Source organism: Equus caballus, chromosome 15, assembly GCF_041296265.1.
Source record: "Equus caballus isolate H_3958 breed thoroughbred chromosome 15, TB-T2T, whole genome shotgun sequence".
In the NCBI taxonomy this organism is placed as follows: Eukaryota; Metazoa; Chordata; class Mammalia; order Perissodactyla; family Equidae; genus Equus; species Equus caballus.
Genome location: NC_091698.1, coordinates 33523475 through 33545097, shown reverse-complemented (window position 1 = coordinate 33545097; position 21623 = coordinate 33523475). Strand labels below are relative to the sequence as shown.

The 21623-nt window shown below is 39.4% G+C and overlaps 1 protein-coding gene and 1 non-coding gene across 5 annotated transcripts in view; both read right to left on the bottom strand.

Annotated features, from left to right (window-relative positions):
- The window catches only part of CHMP3 (charged multivesicular body protein 3), a 68714-nt gene extending 65986 nt beyond the window's left edge, over positions 1-2728 (bottom strand). The window contains exons 1-2 of one of the 4 annotated variants that reach the window (XM_005599856.4): positions 1735-1922; positions 1430-1645 (exon numbers count right to left, since the gene is read on the bottom strand). Coding sequence is in view for 3 of the 4 variants with exons in the window: in XM_023618769.2 (XP_023474537.2) it covers positions 1735-1924 (190 nt within the window). In the remaining variant the exon portion in view is untranslated. Of the gene's footprint in view, positions 1-1429; positions 1646-1734 lie in introns of all 4 variants that reach the window. The other 3 variants (XM_014731050.3, XM_023618769.2, XM_070236213.1) reach the window with 3 other exon arrangements.
- MIR9145 (microRNA mir-9145) lies at positions 731-867 on the bottom strand. Its single transcript, NR_128217.1, has one exon. It is a non-coding gene; the product is annotated as a microRNA mir-9145 (primary transcript).
- Positions 2729-21623: the final 18895 nt, after the last annotated feature.

Below are 21623 nucleotides of genomic sequence, written 5' to 3'. Positions count from 1 at the left end.
CCAAACTTGTCTTTGAAATGCTTATCTTGCTTGCTACATGGTTGTTTCAACTTTATAGCATCTCTCTGGCAGGCATATTTTAAAATCCAATCTCATGCATCAACCCTGTGATCTCCTGGTGTTAATTTACTTTCCCAGGTAGGTCACTGAACTGGAAGAGTCTACCAACATCATGTTTTTAGCAATTATATTTATCATTTAAAAATAGTCTAAGTGTTATAAAACTAATACATATACCAGAGATCAGTTTAAATAGCGATGAGACTGTATTCCCAGAATCTTTTTTTATGACTGGCAAAGCTAAAGCCAAACACGGAAGGTAATAATCTTTCTACGACACCAAAAATACACTCCTACAGTAATAAGCATCTTAGAATACATACATGTCACATCTGTGTAACGCTCTAGTTCACAAAGAAATGCTCTAGTTTGCAAATAAATGTCACACACTCTTACCTCATTTAAGCTCCACAATTTCTATTTTACCAGGGAATAAAATTGAGTAAGTTGCCTGAAGGAGTATTTATTGAGTACCTACTGCTCTAGGACCTATGGTTAACAAATATAAACAACATTAACACACATTATGCGCCAGCAACTTCATGATGCCTAATAGTGGTTATAAAAATATGCCTGCCAGAGCTGAATAGGTAAGATCATTTACTAAATGAAGGATTTTAGAGGTTTTTCCATTATGGATAAACCTGTACTCAGTGTTGTATAATACAGTACCTCCCAAACTTTAATGAGCACACTTATCATTGCGGATCTTGTCAGAACTCAAACGCTAATTCAAAAGGTCATGGGTAGGGCCCGAGTTCTAACAAGCTCCCAGGCGATACTGATGCTGCTTTTCTTCACTTGGGGAGCAAGGTTGTACGACATATAAAGAATTAACCCTAAACAGCACTACTAGCTAAAACTTTACATCCTTTCATCGTCAGTGACTCTGAATTGATACTATTATCATTCCTACTTGACAGACAAGACCAAGGCAGAGATGAACTTTCCCTAGATCACAAAGGCCATGTGGGGAACCAGGACTCAAACTCAGCCAGACTGACTCTGCAGGGCACCCTTAACCGCTACACACTACCCCGACATGTGAGTTAAAAGGCAGACCCAGAACTCGAAGCCAGGTCCAGAGTTATCGTCGGGACCATTCTTCCAAGTCAGGTCCCTGCTTATCAACTGACGTGTCTGGGGCCCACACCATGTGGTAGGGCAGGGCAAAGAGGAAACCGGGCCTCCGTCTCAACACAGCGGGAGACGTGGGGAAGCGGCAGGTGCCCGGACCTGCCCGCGGCCGTGGAGAGTCCCGGGTGGCCGCGCTCCGGGCAGGGTCAGGCGTAGGGGCAGGGCGCCGGCCGTCCGAGGGCTGGCTGAGGGGCGGGGCCTGTGCCCCGGAGCCGCGCTGGGCGGGACGTACCAACGCGCGCAGGGGAGGGGGCTTCAGGGCCGGGACTCCGCCGCTGCCTCCGCGCCCCTGCCGAGGCTGAGGGACCGTTCCTCCGGCCCTCGGCTTCCTGGTGGAGTGCTGAGGGGCCGGGGCTCTTCCACCACAGCGGTCTCCTTAGAGACTCTTCCTCCGGCCCCTCGTCAAGTGGGAGGCCCCGGAAATGAGGGCCGAGCGGTAGCTGGCCAGCTGGAGGGGAAGGAGTATCCAGTCGGTTAGCAACTCCACTACGCCCCTCGCAGATCCACCCGCTCGTGTGCCGCCGCCGTGGCCCTTACCAGCTCTTTGGGCGGCTTCTCCTGCGTTTTTCCAAACAGCCCCATGGCGAAGTGAACTCGTGTTGCCCCTTCTGGCTTGCCGTTCCCTGCGCCCAGGCAGGTCACGGGCAGCCGCCTGGGCGGGGCCGGTAAGACGAAAGGAGTCCCGACGCCCAGAGGAGGGTGCGGCTGCGGGGAGGCTAGTGCGCATGCGCCGAACGCCTGCGCAGACTCGGGGCGGGCGGAGTTTTATCCAAAATGTTACCCGAGTTGCGCACTTTCTGGGACCTGTTGTGTACACCGAGGCGACAGATCGGGTGTTTTCTTGGGAGGTGTAGAAGCGATTCCTTCCGATGGTCGGAATTTATAGACCATACTTGGTGATTACAGCTGCTCCTGATACTTCACCCAACCTATATGTTGTTGGAAGTCTGGATCTCTACCCAGACAAGGTACATTTACAACCACTTTCCAAACGGCTTTGCCCTTGTGTCCCGTAGGCACTCACGTGCAGCAAGTCAGAAATGACCTCTTTTTTCTTCCGTCAAACCTACTCCTCCCCTCTGTTGTCAGTACCATCACCGAGTCGCTAAAACGTGGGCAGCGTCTTCTCTCTCCCTCTTACCAAGTCCCAAGAATTGTAACTTTTTAATATGTTTGAACTCCAGCCCTCCCCTTTCCATCCCAAGTGTCACAGCTTTTGTTCAGGCCATCGCCGTTTCCCATGTGAATGATTCCTACCTGGCGTTTGTGCATGTGCGTGTGTGTGTGTGGTCCTACACTCCACATGGACCATGACCTTAATCAGATTCTGAAAGGAATCTGACTAAAAAGGACTGGATGCATTTTAGCCGGGCAATCTCTGATTTAATCTACACATTGAGCTGATGGTTGCTGTCACTACCTCACCTCATGATGGTGAAGAGACCACTTATTTAGTGCCTCAACCCCATGCTCCCCTCTCTGGTGGGAATGTAAAATGGTACAACCACTTTGAAAACTTCTTGGCAATTTCTTAAAATTCTAAACAGACACCTATCTTGTGACATTCCACTGCTAGCTATTTACCCAAGGGAAGAAAAAGCATATGTCCTTACAAAGACTCATACATGAATGTTTATAGCATCTTTATTTGTGATAGCCAAGCACTGGAAATAATCCAAATGTCCATCAACAGGTGAATGGATCAACCAATTGTGATAGATCCATACAATGGAATAATACTCAGCAATAAAAAAGAACAAACTATTCACACTTCCAACAAAATAAATGAATTCAAAATAATTATGCTGAAAGAAGTCAGAGAAAAACAGTACATACTGTATGATTTCATTTATATAACATTCTAGAAAACGCAAACTAATCTGTAGTGATAGAAAGTAGATCAGTGGTAGCTAGCGAACAGGCATTGCTTTTGAAAGAGGCAGGAAGGAAGGATTTCAAAGAGACACAAAGCTGTTGGGGGTGATATTATCTTGGTTGTGGTGATAGTTTCACAGATACATACAATGTCAAAACAAATTGGACACTTTAAATATGTGCAGTTTATGTCAACTGCACTTCAGTAAAGTTCTTTTGAAAAATAGCAGTACGTGTTCATTGTAAAAAGCAAAACCCCCATTCTCACTTCCTCAGGGGAAAAGGTCTCAAAGAATTCACACGAACTATTTATAATTATAATATTCACACCAACTATTTAATAGGTGTAGAATATACTTTTATATATTTTTATTTAATTGGGATCATATTATACATATTGTTCTGCAATCTCCTTTTTAAAAAAGTTTACATAGATTTTCATGGATGTTAATATCTATAGCTGAAGGATTCTGTAGCAGGAATGTACTAAGATTTGTTTAACCATTTCCCTATTGTATGAAGTTAAGTGGTTTCCAATTGTTCCCTATTAAACAAAAAATGTAGACGTAGTTTCCATGTTAAAAATACTACCAGTGCCCTTCATACAGGTTGCACAGTTCTGAACTACCAACAGTATATAAGAGCACCCTATTCCCTAAATCCTTTCTAACAATGAATTTTACCAATCTTTTACATTTTTGCCAATCGAAGGGTATAAAATATTCTTTTTAATTTTCATTTCTATGATTACTAGTCTAGAGGAGCATCTTTTTCTATATTTGTTGGCTATTTGAATTTCTTCTGTGAATTGCCTTTTCGTATCCTTTGCCCATTTTCCTTTGAATTGTCTCTCTTCCTTGCTTCCTTCTCTTTTATAATGTGAAGGAGCTCTTTGAAAATGAGAGATCTGTGACAATTTCTTTGTCTCCTTCACCATATGCCTCTTCTTTTTTTTGAGAATCAACCAAAAGGCAGCAATTTTTCAGGTAGGATGACACTGGACTTCCAATTAGTCAGCAATATTTATCAAATGCCTACTATGTGCCAGGCATTCTCTAGAACAAAAAAGAACCTCATACAATTTGGTGAGAAGGACAGGTATTAAACAATGATGATAAATAAAATTGAGTGAATTATTACAAACCTGCAAAATTCTGACTATGAGAAGAAGCTGGTGGGGCTGGCCCGGTGGCGCAGCAGTTAAGTTCGCACGTTCCCCTTCTCGGCCGCCCGGGGTTTGCCGGTTTGGATCCCGGGTGTGGACATGGCACTGCTTGGCAAGCCATGCTGTGGCAGGCGTCCCACTTGTAAAGTAGAGGAAGACGGGCATGGATGTTAGCTCAGGGCCAGTCTTCCTCAGCAAAAAGAGGGAGATTGGCAGCAAATGTTAGCTCAGGGCTAATCTTCCTCAAAATAAAAAAAAGAAGAAGAAGAAGAAGAAGAAGAAGAAGAAGAAGAACCTGGTGATCAGCAAAGCTTCTCTGAGCAGGAGATATATAAGCTGAGACCTGAAGGATGAGATAGCAGCGAGATGAAGAATATACAACGAAAAGAAACAGCATGTGCCAAAGAGCCTTCCCAATTTCCAGGTGGCAGTTTTAGGCCACAGTCATTTCAGTTCCTAAAGCTGCACTTGTTCTAAAGTTGGCATCAAGGGCAGAGAGGCCAAACAGCATGTGGAGGAAGGTTTGATTTGGCACGTGGCATCTCACTGAAATGCTATGAAATACAGAGCGCATAGCTACTGACAGAGCCCTATAAACACATCAGTGCAGTTGCTCCTCAGTGACTGGAAGGGCACTGTGCATCTTCCGCACATTTTACAGGCTCCACCCTCAGAGCAACATATACTCTCCATTCGTGTCCTGATATTGCTTTGGCATGGGACAAAACTGTGGCTGCGACTGTAGTTTGTTTTTCCTACATGGACCTCAGGAAGCATGCACCACATCCTCCCACCTGCTAAGACTCACATCTGAGGGGGTGGGAAGAACTAAGTGAGCAGGCATTCTAGCTCTTTGCTCCTGCCAAACACAGCAAGTGTTTAACAGGATCACACTCCCTTGCCATATGTTCACATAGACGTTTATCCACACACATTTTCAAAGGCTTTATGTGCATTCTCCTCTTGATCCCTGAAAAATATTAGAAATAGATGCATATCCTTGACTTGAAAGGTACTGAAATGCAGATGCCTTAAATATTTCTCTGAATTTGAAATGAAAAATAGAGAGGACCCTTTTTCCTACATTCCCCAGTTCATCCTTGCTCATTTCAGTAAGATTTCCAATCTTAGGGAGCTTCCTGGTTCACAGCTCGTCCCCATTCACCAGGTACACGGTTAAATGAAATGCTTTGGGCAAGAAAATCACAACCCATTTCCTGGCAGGAATTTTGGCCTAATAAAACCAAGATACACCTTGTCTTATACAACAGATGGACTCTGAAGATGTTAGATATAAACTGACCTTTGGAAAATTGAGTTCCCTCCCATGCCTGATATAATAATTTTGGAGTGGATTTATCTTAATTTCTGACTAACCTTCAGGTCTGAGGAGCTTCTAACCACGGCTTACGACTGGAGATAAGGCAGAGGAAGACCTTGAGTCATCTCCTGCCCATTTCCAACTTTCCTCCACCAACTTCACAATGACACTTGTATTAGTTTCCTAGGGCTACTGTAACAAAGTATGACAAACCAGGTAGCTTAAAACAGCAGAAACTTATTCTCTCACAGTTCTGGAGATTGGAAATCCAAATCAAAGTGTCAGCAGGGCCCTTTTCCCTCTGAGACTCTGGGTAGAATCGTCCCTTGCCTTTTTCTGGGTTATGGTGATGGCCATCAATCATTGGCATTCCTTGACTTGCAGCCTTATCGCTCCGATCTCTGCCTGTCATCACATGGTATTTGTATTAGACAGCTTGGGCTGCCATGACAATATACCATAGACTGAGTGGCTTAAATGACAGAAACTTCTTTTCTCACAGTTCTTGAGGCTCGAAGTCCGAGATAAGTGCCAGCATGGTCAGGTTCTTGTGAGAGCTTTTTTCTTGGCTTGGTCCTCTCACTGTGTCCTCACATGGTAGAGAGAGCGATCTCTGGTGTCTCTTCCTCTTCTAAGGGCACTAATCCCATCATGAGGTCCCCACCCTCATGACCTTATCTGAACGTAATTACCTCCCAAAGGCTCCATCTCCAAATACCATCACATTGGGGGTTAGGGCTTCAACATATGAATTTTGGGAGGACACAATTCAGTCCATAGCAATGGTCTCCCCTCTGTGTCTGTCCTCCTCTTCTTATAAGCGCACCAGTCATATTGGATTAAGGGCCCACTCTAAATCCAGGATGCCCTCATCTTAACTAATTACATCTGCAATGACCTTATTTCCAAATAAGGTCACATTTTGAGGTACTGGAAGTTAGAACTTCAACATATCTTTTGAAGGGAAACAATTCAACACATCAAAGCCCTCATTTATAGACATGGTCCTCCACTTTAGAGAAGAAAGAAGGTAATAGAGGCTGGAGGGAGACTGGTTAGCTGAATCTTTTCAAAATAAACTTCTGTCCGCCACGAGTGACCCCAAAGTAGGGATAGTTTCCACTTGGGAGGGGTAAGCAGGTATCTGAGGCCTGTGTCTAGCTTGCAAGATGTACCTTCCCTGAGAAATCACAGTAATCACTGCCGCCACCCCATACGGGCCCTCTAGAACACCAATCCCACCACTAAAGCTCCTGTCAGGGGAGATTCACATGCCTTCCTTACTTCCCCACAGCACAGCAGAGACGAAGTCTGAACTTAAAAAAAAAAATAAATCCAGCTGGAATAGTTACGTGATACCTTACTAAAGTCTCCAAAAACAGTATCAGAATGGGAAGAGTAGCATGTGACTCACACATTCAACAACATGGTGGACTGGATATTCTGAAAAACACACTACAGATACACAAGGAGTCTTGATAAAATACAACTGGAACTTCTTTATGTGCATGGTGGCTCTCTCAAAAAAAGTAAGGAAGATCAGTAATATCTGCCAATAACAGAAGCCTAGAACCTTGCTTTTTAAAAAATATGATATAGCTTACAGACAGTAAAATGCACAGATCTTAAGTGTATGATCTGATCAATTTTTATATGTATGTACCTGTAAGACTGCTATGTAGATCAATATTTAAAACATTTCCAAAGGCTCCATCATGCTTGTTTCCAGTCAATACCCTCCAATGATAACAATTATTCTGACTTCTGTCTCCGTAGATTAGTTTTGCCTCTTCTTGAACTTCACATAAGTGGAATCATAGTATGCTTGGTTCTAATGTTTGGGCTGAGGAACAGGAGGCAAGGCTTTTGGCTGGGCAAAATGGTGAAGGAAAATTGAGAACCCATGAAACTAGGAGCCTCGAAGACCTCGCTGTCAGTGAAAGGACAGGAAAAACAATCTATCTGCTAGTAAAGGGGCCAAGAAGAAAGAAGAAAGGGGCCAATCAGGCTGCAGCTCTGGTGAAAAAATAAATGTAGAAAGCTTCTTTAAGAAACCATAATTATAAGGCTGTCTTCAGGCAGGTTTAAATTTACTATTTTCATAGTGTTGGGATTCCCAATCCTAGATGTTAATTTAAACTGTTCCCAGGTTGATAACATCATTAGTACTTGGCAGAAGTGTTGTATGCTTATTTTGAAGGACTATAACCCAAATCTAGGCACTGTAGTTTTCCTACAGATGAAGATAAACAAAAATTACCAACTGCACAAGGAAACATCTATTGTAAGAGTAAATTTAAAAGGAATCATAATTATACTCCAAAGCATTTCAGATATTAGAATTCTCAAATGCATAATGAAAATAAGTTACACTTAAAATGTTCACAGAAATAAAAGAAGGACTAGAAAAGAACAGGAGACCATAAAAAATGAAAAGGAAAGAATTTTTAGACATGAAAAATATAATAATGGAAATAAACTTAGTCACTGAATAGCCCTCAGTAAATAAATTAAGCAGAAGATTTAACAGAACTAAAGAAAGAATAAGCGAATAGGAAGATAGATCTGAATTATCTAAAATGCCTTGGTAAGAAAAGATATGAGTATAGAAGAAAGAAGATGAGACACAATGTTAGAATGTGGACATTCATTACTGAAGTTCCAGAAAGACTGAAATGAGAAAATGGGAGAGAAAAATTTTGAAAGGATAATAGCTGAGAATTTTCCCAATTTATTAAAGATACTACTCTTAAGGTTCAAGAAGTACATAAATCACAGGTGGGATAAACAAAAACAGCTACACGTTATAGTGGCAGTGCAAAATATCAAAGACACAGAAAAGATCTTAAAAGTAACCAGAGAAAAAAGATAGGTTACATACAAGTGGACAGTAGTGAGACTGACAGGACCCTTCTCAGTAGCCACAATGGAAGATGAAAGAAAGTGAAAGAACATCTTCAGAGTGCTGAGAAAGAAAAACTATTAACTTATAATTGTATACCCTGCTAATATCATCCCCAAATGAGGGCAAAATAAAGACATCTTCAAGGGGAAAAATAACTAATGACATCCCAAAAAACCCACAAACTGACAAATCAACACTAAACAAAATTCTAAAGAATGTGCTTTAGAAATAATAATGATCTCAGAAGGAAGGCCTTAGATATGGGAAGAAATCATGACAGATAATTTAGTAAACACGTAGTTAACCTAAAAAAAGTTGATTGAATAAACGATGATAATAATAATGAATTTGCGGAATTAAAAAAAAAGCATTCCACAACAATAATATGAAAAAAATTGGTGGGAACTCATTAGAGTTAAAATGATCACGGAGGATTCATACACCTTCTCTTATTTCTGCACAGCAGTGAGGTACGGAAAACAAGACACACTTGACCTAATATTCTTTGTGAAGGAGTAAGGATATTGAATAACTTTAGATTTTAAATCTTTGTTAGAATTTTAAGGATAACCACTAAAATAAAAAGTAGTACTTCCAAAATGGTTGAGGAAAACAATGGGATTAAGATTAATCTAAATAAGGTGGGAAGGGGGACACAGAAAAGTAGAAGACACAAAAAACAACGGTAGACATAAAGATACATCAGTATTCACAGTCAAATGGATTAAAGTCACCAGTAAAAGATGGAGATTTAAGACTGGATTTTTTTTTTTTTGAGGAAGATTAGCTCTGAGCTAACATCTACTGCCAATCCTCCTGTTTTTGCTGAGGAAGACTGACCCTGAGCTAACATCCGTGCCCATCTTCCTTTACTTTATATGTGGGACGCCTACCACAGCATGGCTTGCAAAGCAGTGCCATGTCCACACCTGGGATTTGAACCTTCGAACCCCAGGCCACCAAAGCAGAACATGCGTACTTAACCGCTGCGCCACCAGGCTGGCCCCTCAGACTGGATTTCTTTGTATCTAGTGTTAAGCTATTTAAAAGAGACCCAACTACAACATAGGATATGGAAAGATTAGAAGTAAGAAAGACATGGAAACCATATTTACAAGACAAACCAAAATAAAACTCTTATGGCTATATTACTATCAGACAAAATAGATCTTATGGTAAAATAACTTTTTATAGATAAAGAAGTTTATTACATAATGATAAAAATTTCAATTTACCAGGAGGCTAATCATACAGTCTCAAAAAAAAAAAAAAAGCAAAACAATTTCAAGGAGAAATATATAAACTCACCATCATAAAGGGAAATTTTAACTTTTCTTTCAGTAATTGATAGATCAAGAAGATAAACATTTGATAAAGATAGAAAAGACATGAAGACAAGACACACTTGATCTAATTGTCATGTGTCATGTCCTGTACACAACAAACAGAGGATAAGTCACCACACATGGAATATTTACCAAAATTGACTACGTACTAGAATATAAAGCAACTTAAGAAATAATTTTGATAAACATCATATTATATGACCACATTTCAACTGGTTTAAAAATCAATGACAAAAGGAAAACCAAAAACCACATTTTTGGAAATGTAAAAACATATTTCCAAATAACACATAAATCAAGGAAGAAATTTTAATGGAAATTGGGGAGCCTGGACTCCCACCACATCTGGTAGTTACAAGGCAACCCTCTCCTTCCCCACTGGGATGGTGTCAGAGGAGGGCTAGTGAAGACCCAGCACTCTCACCATCACTAGCGACAAATGAGACCACCCCCACTGAGGTGTCAGTGGAGACCACATGGAGAGCTGGAATGCTCACCTCTGCCCAGCATTAAAGAGGAACTCCTCCCAGGTCTCACTGGAGGCTGAGTAAAGAACTTGGACTTCTAGCTCCACATATAAGTAATGAAGTAGCAACACCATTTTTCTTACCAAAGCAGTGTCAGAGAAAGCCAGCAGAAACAGAGATTTAAGTGAGAGGCAGAATCTCAGAACATAATGTGAAATGTCCAGGTTTCAGAGGAAAATCACTCATCATACCAAGAAACAGGAAGATCTCAAACTAAATGAAAAAAGATAATAAATATATGCTTTACTAGGTTGAACAGTAGCTTGCAAAAATTCATGTCCACCTGGAACCTGTGAATATGACCGTATTGAAAATAGGGTCTTTGCCAATAAATCAACTTACGATGAGGTCATACAGGATTTACATAGGCCCTAAATCCAATATAACTGGTGTCCTTATAAGAAGAGGGAAATTTGGACACAGACACACAGGAGAGGAAACCATGTGGAGATAGAGGCAGAGATTAGAGTGATGTATCTGTAAGCCAAGGAACACCAAAGAGTGCCTACAATTATCAGAAGCTAGAAAAGGCAAGGAAGGATTATTCCCTGGAGCCTTCAGAGGAAGTATGGCACTGCCGACACCTTGATTCCAGACCTCCTGCCTGAAAAACTGTGAGAGAATAAATTTCTGTTGCTTTAATGGGCCTCGTTTATGGTAGTTTGTTATGGCAGCTCTGGGAAACTAATACAGATGCCAAGATTGAGACGACAAAGATGGTAAAATTATCTAAGAAAGATTTTTAAACAGCCATGATTTTAAAAATGCTTCAACAAGCAATTTAAAACATGGTTGAAATAAATGGACAGAAAAATCTCAGCGAAGAAGTGGAAGATGTAAAGAAGAACCAAAGAGAATTTTTAGAATTGAAAAATATAATAACCAAAATTAAAAGCTCACTGGATAGGCTCAAGAGTAGAATGGAGAAGGCAGAAGGAAGAAGCAGTGAAATGGAAGATGGGACAATAGATATTACTCAATCTGAACAACAGAGAGAAACTAGACTGGAAAAAATGAACAGAGCCCCAGAGACTTGTGGGACTGAAACAAAAGATGTAGCATTTGTGTCATCAGTCATGGAAGGAGAAGAGAAAGAGGGCAGGACTGAAAAAGTGCTTAAAGAAATAATGGCCAAAGAAAAGAAATAATAACTGAAAACTTCTCCAAATTGGCACGAGGCTTAAACCTATAGACTCAAGAGGTTGAGCAAACCCCAAAGAAAATAACACCAGAGAAATACACCCATAATACATGATAATTAAACTCTTGAAAACTGAAAACAAAGAAAAAATATTGAAAGCAGCCAGAGGACAATGACTTCTTATCTACATGAGAAAAACAATTCAAATGACAGTGGATTTCTCATCAGAAACCGTAGAAGATAGAAGAAAGTAGCACAATATTTTTCAAGTGTTAGAAGAAAAGAACTGTCAATCCAGAATCTTATATCCCAAGATAATGTTCTTCAGGGATGAAGGGGAAATCACGACATTCTCAGATGAAGGGAAACTAAGAGAATTTGTCATGAGAAAACTATCCTAAAAGAAAGGGTAGTCTTTAAACAGAAAGTTCTCTAAACAGAAAGGAGACGATAAAATAAGGAATCTAGAAACACTAGTAAGCAAGAAAGAACAGCGTAGGCAAAAACATGGATAAATACAATGGACTTTTACTCTCCTCTTGAGTTCTCTAAGACGTATTCGATGGTTGAAACAAAAATTATAACACTGTCTAACGTGGTTCTAAATGTACGTAGAGGAAACACTTAAGACAATTATATTATAAATGGGGGAGAAAAAAGGGACTTAAAGGGAGGTAAGGTTTCTATACTTCACTTGAACTGGTAAAATGATGACACCAGTAGCTGTGATAAGTTATGTATATGTAATGTAATACCAAGAGCAACCACTAAAAAACTATACAAAGAAATACACTAAAAAGCACTCATATCCAGGATATATAAAGGACTTTTACAAATTAATAACAAAAGACTCACACCAGTTTTTTAAGTGAGCAAAATACTTGAATAGACACTTCACAAAAAAGGATATTCAAATTGCTAATGAGAAAAGATGATCAACATCATTATGCATCAGAGAGATAAAAATCAAAACTATAATGAAATACCACTGCATCCTCACAAGAATGGTTAATATTAAAAGCACTGATAATATCAAGTTTGGAAAATAATATGGAGCAGTGGGCACTCATACACTGCTGATGTTGGTACAACTAATTTGGAAAATTCTTTAGCACTATCTACTACAGCCAAACACATAAACTTTCTGATACAGCAATTCCATCTCTTGTTATATACTCAACATAAATAAGTGCTTATGTGCATTGAAAGACATGTAGAATATTCAATATTCAAAGCAGTTTTATTCATAATAGCAAATACCGGAAACAAATGTCCATCAGCAACCAAATGAATACATAAATTGTGGTATATTCATACAATAATATACCAATCAGCAATAAAAGAAAATGTCCCCTGATATAGGCAACCTCATGGTTGAATCTCAGTGGGACCACTGAACTGTGCTTGGACTCGAGCTCTCTGCACTGCAATCAGGAAATTGCCCTATGCATGGAGCCGGGTAATCATGGAGCTCACCTGTTAGTTTTCTTTCTCTCAGGGGTCTTAGTCTTGTACTGCCTGTTGTCCACTGCCTGAAAACAAGTGCTCACGTATTTTTCTCTGGTTTTATAGTTATGGCAAGAAGAGTAGTCCAGTACCAGTTACTCTGCCGTGGTCAGAAGTAGAAATTCTGAGTCATTTTGAGAAGTAGTTTGAACTTCACTTAGGAAAATTGAATGTAGGGCTTGAGAGAGGAAAAATGACTAGGCAACTGCAGGAGCCTTTACTCATGCTGGAACTACAGACACAGGATATTTAGGTGGAAGCCTGATTAATAAATTTTGGATATGATGTGATTGAGATGCTGTAATAGTTAAAAGCTAATCTGCTATAAAAGAGAGACCTCAAAATGCAATGACTTAGATAGAAGTTTATTTGTTTTGTGGAACAGTCTAGTAATCTTTGTAGTCAGATAGCTCTGCTCTTTGAGGTCTCGTGGGGACCCGGGTTGGTAAGGCAGCTCTGTGTACTGGTCACACCTAACTTTCAAGGCAGCATCAGTCATCACCATATCTGGCAGGTTGAGAGTAGAAAAGAGAAAGTGATAACACACATACCCAATGTTTTAAGTCAAGACCCGGAAGTGGCATGTATCACTTTTGCTTACATTGTGTTGGCAAGAATTAGTCACATTCGTCACACCTAACTACAATGTGGGCTGAGACATACAGTTGATAGCTGGGCATTTGTTTAGCTAAAATTCTAGTATAACGGAAGAATGGGAGAATAGGTTGGTGGCAGCAGGTGAGGAGGACAACAATCAGCAAGTCTGCCATAGATGTTTGTGGGGCATTCAAGTGAAATGCCCAGCAGGTGACTCCATAAGGATCTGGTATTGAATGGGGTGTTCTGGACTGGAGATGCCATCAGCATATAAGTGAGAGTCAAGGACATGAATATTGGCAAAATGACTCAAACGAATTCAGAAGTGTGACAGAACTCGGGGGAAACAATAACTCTGAAAGAGCAAGAGAGGAAGAAGATCCCAGAAAGGAAACAGGAAAGAAGGATCAGAAAAGTAGGAGGAAAACCAGGTAGCGTAGTAACAGAGAGGCCTACGGGAAAGGAATTTCAAGGAATAGAGTCACCAGATGCAGAGAGCTCAGGGAATATAAGCACAAAACCACATTTGCGGGATTTAATCATTAATTCAACTAGAATTAATCCAATCAACATATGAAGAATAAATGTATGAATGTTAAATGAAGTAATAAAGACCTGAAGGATTAACAATCGAAACAAAATGATAGATTAAGGTGATAGAAGAGGGTGACTTTTTTGTGGAGATATAGCTGAAACATGACCTGCCATGAGCTGACAATTGTTGAAGTTGGGTACATGGGGATTCATTATATTAATCTCTCTACTTTTGTATATGATTGAAATTTTCCAAGGGAAAAAATGGTTTTAAAAAATCCCTCCTTGGGTATTCTGTTAAGTGAAACAAGCCAGACCGAGAAAGACAAACACCATACGATTTCACTCATATGTGGAAGATAAACAAACACATGGACAAAGAGAACAGTTCAGTGGTCAGCAGGCGAAGGGGGCTGGGGAGTGGGCACAGGGGTGAAGGGGAGCACTTTTATGGTGACAGACAAGAAATAATGTATGACTGAAATTCACAATGATGTAAACTATTATGAACTCAATTAAAAAAAAAATCCCTCCTTTACCCCAAAAGGAAAGCTGCAGACTGGGAGAAAATATCTGCAATACGCATATTTGACAAAGGACTTATATCAAGAATATATAAGGGGACAGCCCTGTGGCCAAGTGGTTAAGTTCAAGCCCTCTGCTTTGGTGGCCCGGTGTTCGTCAGTTTGGATCGTGGGCACAGACCTAGCACTGCTCATCAAGCCACGCTGAGGTGGCGTCCCACACAGAAGAACAAGAAGGACCTACAACTAGGATATACAACTATGTACTGGGGGGCTTTGAGGAGAAGAAGAAAAAAGGAGGAAGATTGTCAACAGATGTTAGCTCAGGGCCATATATAAAGAACGTCTATAATTCAATAAGAAAAAGACAGACAGCAACCCAATAGAAAAATGGGCAAAAGACTTGAAGGACTTCACAGAAGAGGTAATTCAAATGGTCAATAAACACATGACAAGGATCTCACCCTCATTAGACTGGAGAAATACAAATTAAAACCATGAAGAGATATCTCTACCCATCAGAATTTTAAAAATGAAATAAACAAATTATAACATGGAATTTTAGCAAGAATGTGGAACAACTGGGACTCTTACATACTGCTGGGGAGGCGTAAATTGGTACAACGACTTTAGAAAACTGTCAGTGTCTACCAAAGCTGAACATAGGCATACTCAATAGCTCAGAAACTCACTCTTAACAGTGAACCAAAGTCATATACAAGAATGTTCATAGCATATTATTTGTAATTGCCAAAAATTGGAAAAAACCTAAATGTCCATCACAGTAGAATGGATAAATTGTGGTATGGTCATACAATATAATACTGTGTAGTGAAAACGAACAAACTACTACTACACACAATAGAGGTGAACCTCACAAACATAATTTTATCTTATTTTTATATTAAAAATTTTTAAATTTTATATATATGCTTTATTTTTAGCGGATAGATTCTTTTTTAAAAAATTATTTTATTGAGGTCATTTTGGTTTATAACATTGTGTAATTTCAGGGATACATTATCATCTACCAGTTTCTGCATAGACTGCATTGTGCTCGCCAGGAATAGTCTAGTATTTATCCATTACCATACATACGTGTCCCTTTAACCCTTTTGCCCAGCCTCCCACCCCCTGCCCCTCTGGTAACCACCAATCCATTCTCTTTATCCATGTGCTTGTTTATCTTCCACGTGAGTGAAATCATACAGTGTTTGTCTTTCTCTGTCTAGCTTGTTTCACTTAACATCATACCCTCAGGGTCCATCTATGTTGTTGCAGATGGTACGATTTTGTCTTTTTTTACGGCTGAGTAGTATCCCATTGTATACATATACCACATCTTCTTTATCCATTCATCAGTTGATGGGCACTTGGCTTGCTTCCATGTCTTGGCTATTGTGAATGATGCTGCAATGAACATAGGGGTGCATAGATCTCTTTGTATTGTTGATTTCATGTTCTTTGGATAAATACCCAGTAGAGGGATAGCTGGATCATATGGTATTTCTATTTTTTTTTTTTTTGAGAAATCTCCATACTGTTTTCCATAGTGGCTGCACCAGTTTGCATTCTCACCAGCAGTGTATGAAGGTTCCCTGTTTCAATATCCTCTCCAACATTTGTTTTTGTGTTTTTTTTTGAGGAAGATTAGCCCTGAGCTAACTGCTGCCAATCCTCCTCTTTTTGCTGAGGAAGACTGGCCCTGAGCTCACATCCATGCCCATCTTCCTCTACTTTATACGTGGGACGCCTACCACAGCATGGCGTGCCAAGCGGTGCCATGTCTGCACCTGGGATCTGAACCGGTGAAGCCCAGGCCACCGAGAAGCGGAATGTGTGCACTTAACCACTGAACCACCAGGCTGGCCCCCATTTGTTACTTTTCGTCTTGTTAATTATAGCCATTCTGATGGGTGTAAGGTGATATCTCATTTGTAGTTTTGATTTGCATTTCCCTAATAATTAGTGACATTAAACATCTTTTCATGTGCCTGTTGGCCATCTGTACATCTTCTTTGAAAAAATGTCTGTTCATATCTTCTGCCCATTTTTTGATTGCATTTTTTTTTTATTGTTGAGTTGTGTGAGTTCTTTATATATTTTGGAAATTAACCCCTTGTTGGATGTATGATTTGCAAATGTTGTCTCCCAGTTGGTGGGTTGTCTTTTCCTTTTGTTCATCATTTCCTTTGCTTTGCAGAAGCTCTTTAGTCTGATGTAGTCCATTTGTTTATCTTTTCTTTTGTTTCCCTTGCCTGAGTAGACATGGTATTCGAAAAGATGCTGCTAAGACTGATGTCAAAGAGTGTACTGCCTATATTTTCTTCTAGGAGTTTCATGTTTTCAGGTCTTACATTCAAGTCTTTAATTCATTTTCAGTTAATTTATGTATATGGTCTACTTTCATTCTTTTGCATGTGGCTGTCCAGTTTTCCCAACACCATTTATTGAAGAGACTTTTCTTTCTCCATAGTATGTTCTTGGATCCTTTGTTGAAGATTAACTGTCCAAAGATGTGTGATTTTATTTCTGGACTTTCAATTCCATTCCATTGATCTGTGTGTCTGTTTTTGTGCCAGTACCATGCTGTTTTGATTACTGTAGGTTTGTAGTATACTTTGAAGTCAGGGATTGTGATGCCTCTAGCTTTGTTCTTTTTTCTCAGGATTGCTTTGACTATTCAGGGTCTTTTTTGGTTCCATAAATTTTAGGATTCTTTATTTCTGTGAAGAATGTCATTGGGTTCTGATTTGGATTGCATTGCATCTGCAGATTGCTTTGGGTAATATCACAAACAAAATTTTAAATGAAAGAAACTGTACACAAACTACTACATACCATATGATTCAATTTATATAACATTCAGAAAAAGGCAAAACTAGTCTATGATTTCAGAAGTTATCATAGAGATTACATTTGGGGAGGATGGTGGAATTAGTGACTAGGAAGGAACCAGGGGAGGTTTCTGGGATGTGACAATTGCTCTGTTTCTTGATCTGGATGATGGGTCACGTGAGTATGTTGAGTTTGTAATAAATTATATCCTGCACATTTAATATTTACATATTTTTATGGAGATTTATTGCCCTTTAGTAAAAACTAAAACACTAAAGGGAATAAAGAATATATTTTCCCTATATGGCTAAAAGCAGTTAAAGAAGGACTAGATGGAGAAGTCCTGTCCATTTGTTCCATCCCTTTCTTGTCCTACTCCTCTCCTTGTCCACTGATTAATACATGTTATGAGGCCTCACAAGCCTTTCCAATTCCCAACTATGGGTCACCCTATAGGAATATCATTTCAGAAAACACCAGTACTACACTCGGACTGTGGAATAATTCTCAGATAAACAAGAAACTTATAGTTAACACCTCATTCTCCTTGACTAAAACTCCAAGCTGCTTGAATGAACTCTAGGTCTCTGATGACAAGATTCTAAATAAAACACATATATTTCCCCAGAATGGGTTAATTAGATACATTCCTCCTTAGACTTAAAGAAATGTAACTGACTGGATTACTGCAGTCTTTTTTTAGCCCTTAGAAAACCTTGAAATTGTAAAGGGTCCTTTTTCCAATTTCTTTATAATCCTGTCTGGTGCACATTATGCCATAAAGTGTCTTTTGCTTTGGTGATTTCCATAGCCATGAAAATACAGCAGAGTCTGTGTAAATCTGCCCTCATTCAGTAACAGCAGAGAATATGCTTGGCTGAAGCAGAAGAAAGCTGCTCTCATGTCTCCTGCTCTCGGTTTTGGAGACATTCAGGGTAATGGAACAAGTCTGGCGCTGAACGCATGGGGATAGTCTTTAATAACTTACGGTTCACAGGTTGCTCTCTAAATAAAAATCTTGATTAAATATGTGCCATTTTGATGAATAAATGTAAATATCATACATATTTCAGAGCACATAGGTTATATTAAGACTAGCTTTTTCAACAGATGAACTGCTGATTCATTCTCCTTCCCAAAGATGGTGCCATGGGAAGTGTCCAACTAAGTGTCCAATTCTGGGCGTTCAGCACCTGCTGTCGCTATATTGCCAGTACACTGCGTGCTTTTCTGTGGAGCCTGGCAGGTGGGCTGTTTACAGATTTTTGCACATGTAGCATGCCTTTTGTTAGATGATGTGTGTGCCAATTCATTCACAACAGGGACGTCAACAACCTAAACTAAGGGAGAAGATGGGACAAAATGGCCTTCACTATTGCCTCCAACACTCAGATTCTATTATTTTAAACAGGAAAACTGTAAGAATCACATTTTTTTTCTCATCAAACAAAATGAGGTACTTTTAAAGCAAAACAATATACATCAAGATTGGTCACAGTCCACTATGTTCAATACTAACAAATAATTTGAACAATACTGTTTCAAAAGTCCAAGATATTGCTGTGTTTGGCATTTTAAGAGATGTCTCCTAGCCAACCCTCTGGCAACAAAGCTGGAAGTCAGCTTGAGGCATTTTGTTCCAGAAACCTATCATGCTAGCCACTTGGGTCAGAAATTAAGTAAAACTAAATGGAGAGCATTTAAACAATAAAAACAAAAGCAGCCCTGAAAATATCAGAGTTCTAACTTCGCTTTTGTTGTGTCTGAAACCCTCCTACTTTGTCTTTGTGAAATGACCTCCTAAAACTCCAATGAAGTTACCCATGTGGAAACATGTCACCAGACTCAGCTTCATCAACGAATAGATGATGTTCTCAAAAGACACTCCCAAATGAAGAGAGCTTGCAGAATTTCATCAACAGTAGTGACTGTTAGTTACTAGATAGAATACAAATATAAAAGTTGTTTTTCGATTATACAGCTGATGGCATGGTTTATAGCAAAACTGGTGAGATGGTCAGTCATTAACCTCTCATAAGGGAATAAAGGAATAAGATTTCTATCTTTCCCACCCTACCCCCTTAAATGAGTTTTCCAGGAAATGGAAACTTTTCACTTTGTTGAAATGTTTTAAAGTTAACTATTTTGAATATCATAAAATGAATTTTCCTGACTCCTTATGCAAATGGTAGTGGTAAAATGTTTTTCTTGATGACACAGTCATTGTTGGCAAGATGGTGATATTCTCTCAGGAAATTATTTGCTAGTGTACTACCTGGCCACAAACTACTGTTCTTTGTTTTGGTCTTTTTTGTTGTTTTTTTTTAATACCTTCTACCGCTTACTATCAAACTATTGTTAACTATGACTTCTTTGTCTGGCCTGCTTTTAGCAGGCTCCACCTCTACTTCATAGTCTATGTGTGTAGCTTCTGTTCTATAAACTGGGGAGCTAGATCACCAAGCTCATTCAAATTCAATGTAAAGTAAGAATAAATTCACTCTCAGTAAGCATCTGCATGGCTTTTGTCTCGGTGGATGCTTATGAGAAAACACCAACGGATGAATAGATAAAGAAGATGACTGGGGCAGGCCCCATGGCCAAGTTTGCATGTTGTATTTCGGCGGCCCAGGGTTTCGCTGCTTTGGATCCTGGGCACGGACCTAGCACTGCTCATCAGGCCATGCTGAGGTGGTGTCCCACGTAGCACAACTAGAAGGACCTTCAACTAGAATATAGAACTGTGTACTGGGGGGCTTTGAGGAGGAAGAGGAGAAGGAGGAAGAGGGGGAGAAGGAGGAGGAGGGGGAGAGGGAGGAGGAGGCAACAGATGTTAGCTCAGGTGCCAATCTTTAAAAACAATGCTATTTGAAAAAAAAGATGATGTATATATACATACAATGGAATATTATTCAGCCTCGAGAAAGAAGGTGATCCTGCCATTTGCCACAATATGGATGGGCCTTGAGGGCATTATACTAAATAAAGTAAGTCAGACAGAGAAAGACAAATACCGTATGATGTCACTTATATGTGGAATCCAAAAAACACCAAACTCACAGAAACAGAGGGTAGAATGATTATTACTCAAGGCTAGGGTGTGGGGGAAATGGGGAGATGTTGGTCAAAGGATACAAACTTCCAGTTAGAGGATGAGTAAGTTTTGGGGATTAATGCACAGCATTGTGATTATGGTTAACAATATTGTATTATATCCTTGAAAGTTGCTAAGAGAGTAGCTCTTAAATGTTCTCTCTGCAAAATAGAAATAATTAAATAATTGACATGATGGAGGTATTAGCTGATGCTACCGAGGTAATCATATTGCAATATATAAATGTATCAAATCAACACACTGTACACCTTAAAGTTAGGTAACGTTACATGCCAATTATAACTCAATAAAGTTGGGAAAAAATGAATTAAAAAACCAAAGAAAAATCGAAAACACGTAGTGCCTGAACTTTGACATCTCTTTGGGTGCCTATTTTTAAGATTATGTTTGTTCTTAATTATTAGATAAATATGCTATAAATTCAGTTAGGTATCCTCTATGCCAATACTAAGACTATGTTTTAAAACACAGACTATAAATAAGAATATTCAAGCACCACTTGTTTAATATATAAAGAGCCTATTATCCCATTATCCCTAAACTAAGAGAACCTGACAATAACAAGTATGCAATTAACACCAGCATAAAGGATAATATAATTTTGACAAAAGGCAGTTTCCTATAATTGTGTTTTCCACAAATGCACTTATTTCTAAGTGAAAATATGCTAGAAAGAGTCCTGAACAAGATAGACAGAAACTTATTCAAAGGTTACAAAGAGGCCGCCACCAGCTTTGATAGGCTGACACAATCCTTTCAAAATATATTTGAATACCTTTAGGTGGAGCAGACGCACTGTTGCCCCCACCACTCCCTACACAAACTCTGTTTCCCTGGGCCCTGAAGACATTCGAATTTGAAAGCTCTGTCCTAGTTACATCTTTATCCTGGCTGTCCTAGTTCTGATCATTTATTAACTGAGAATTCTTTCTGTTCTACCTGTAAAATGATCTACTATATATGAAACAATAAAAAACTTTTGGTGAGAATATGGTACAAAAATTAAGAGATTGCCTAAACTGATCATAAATC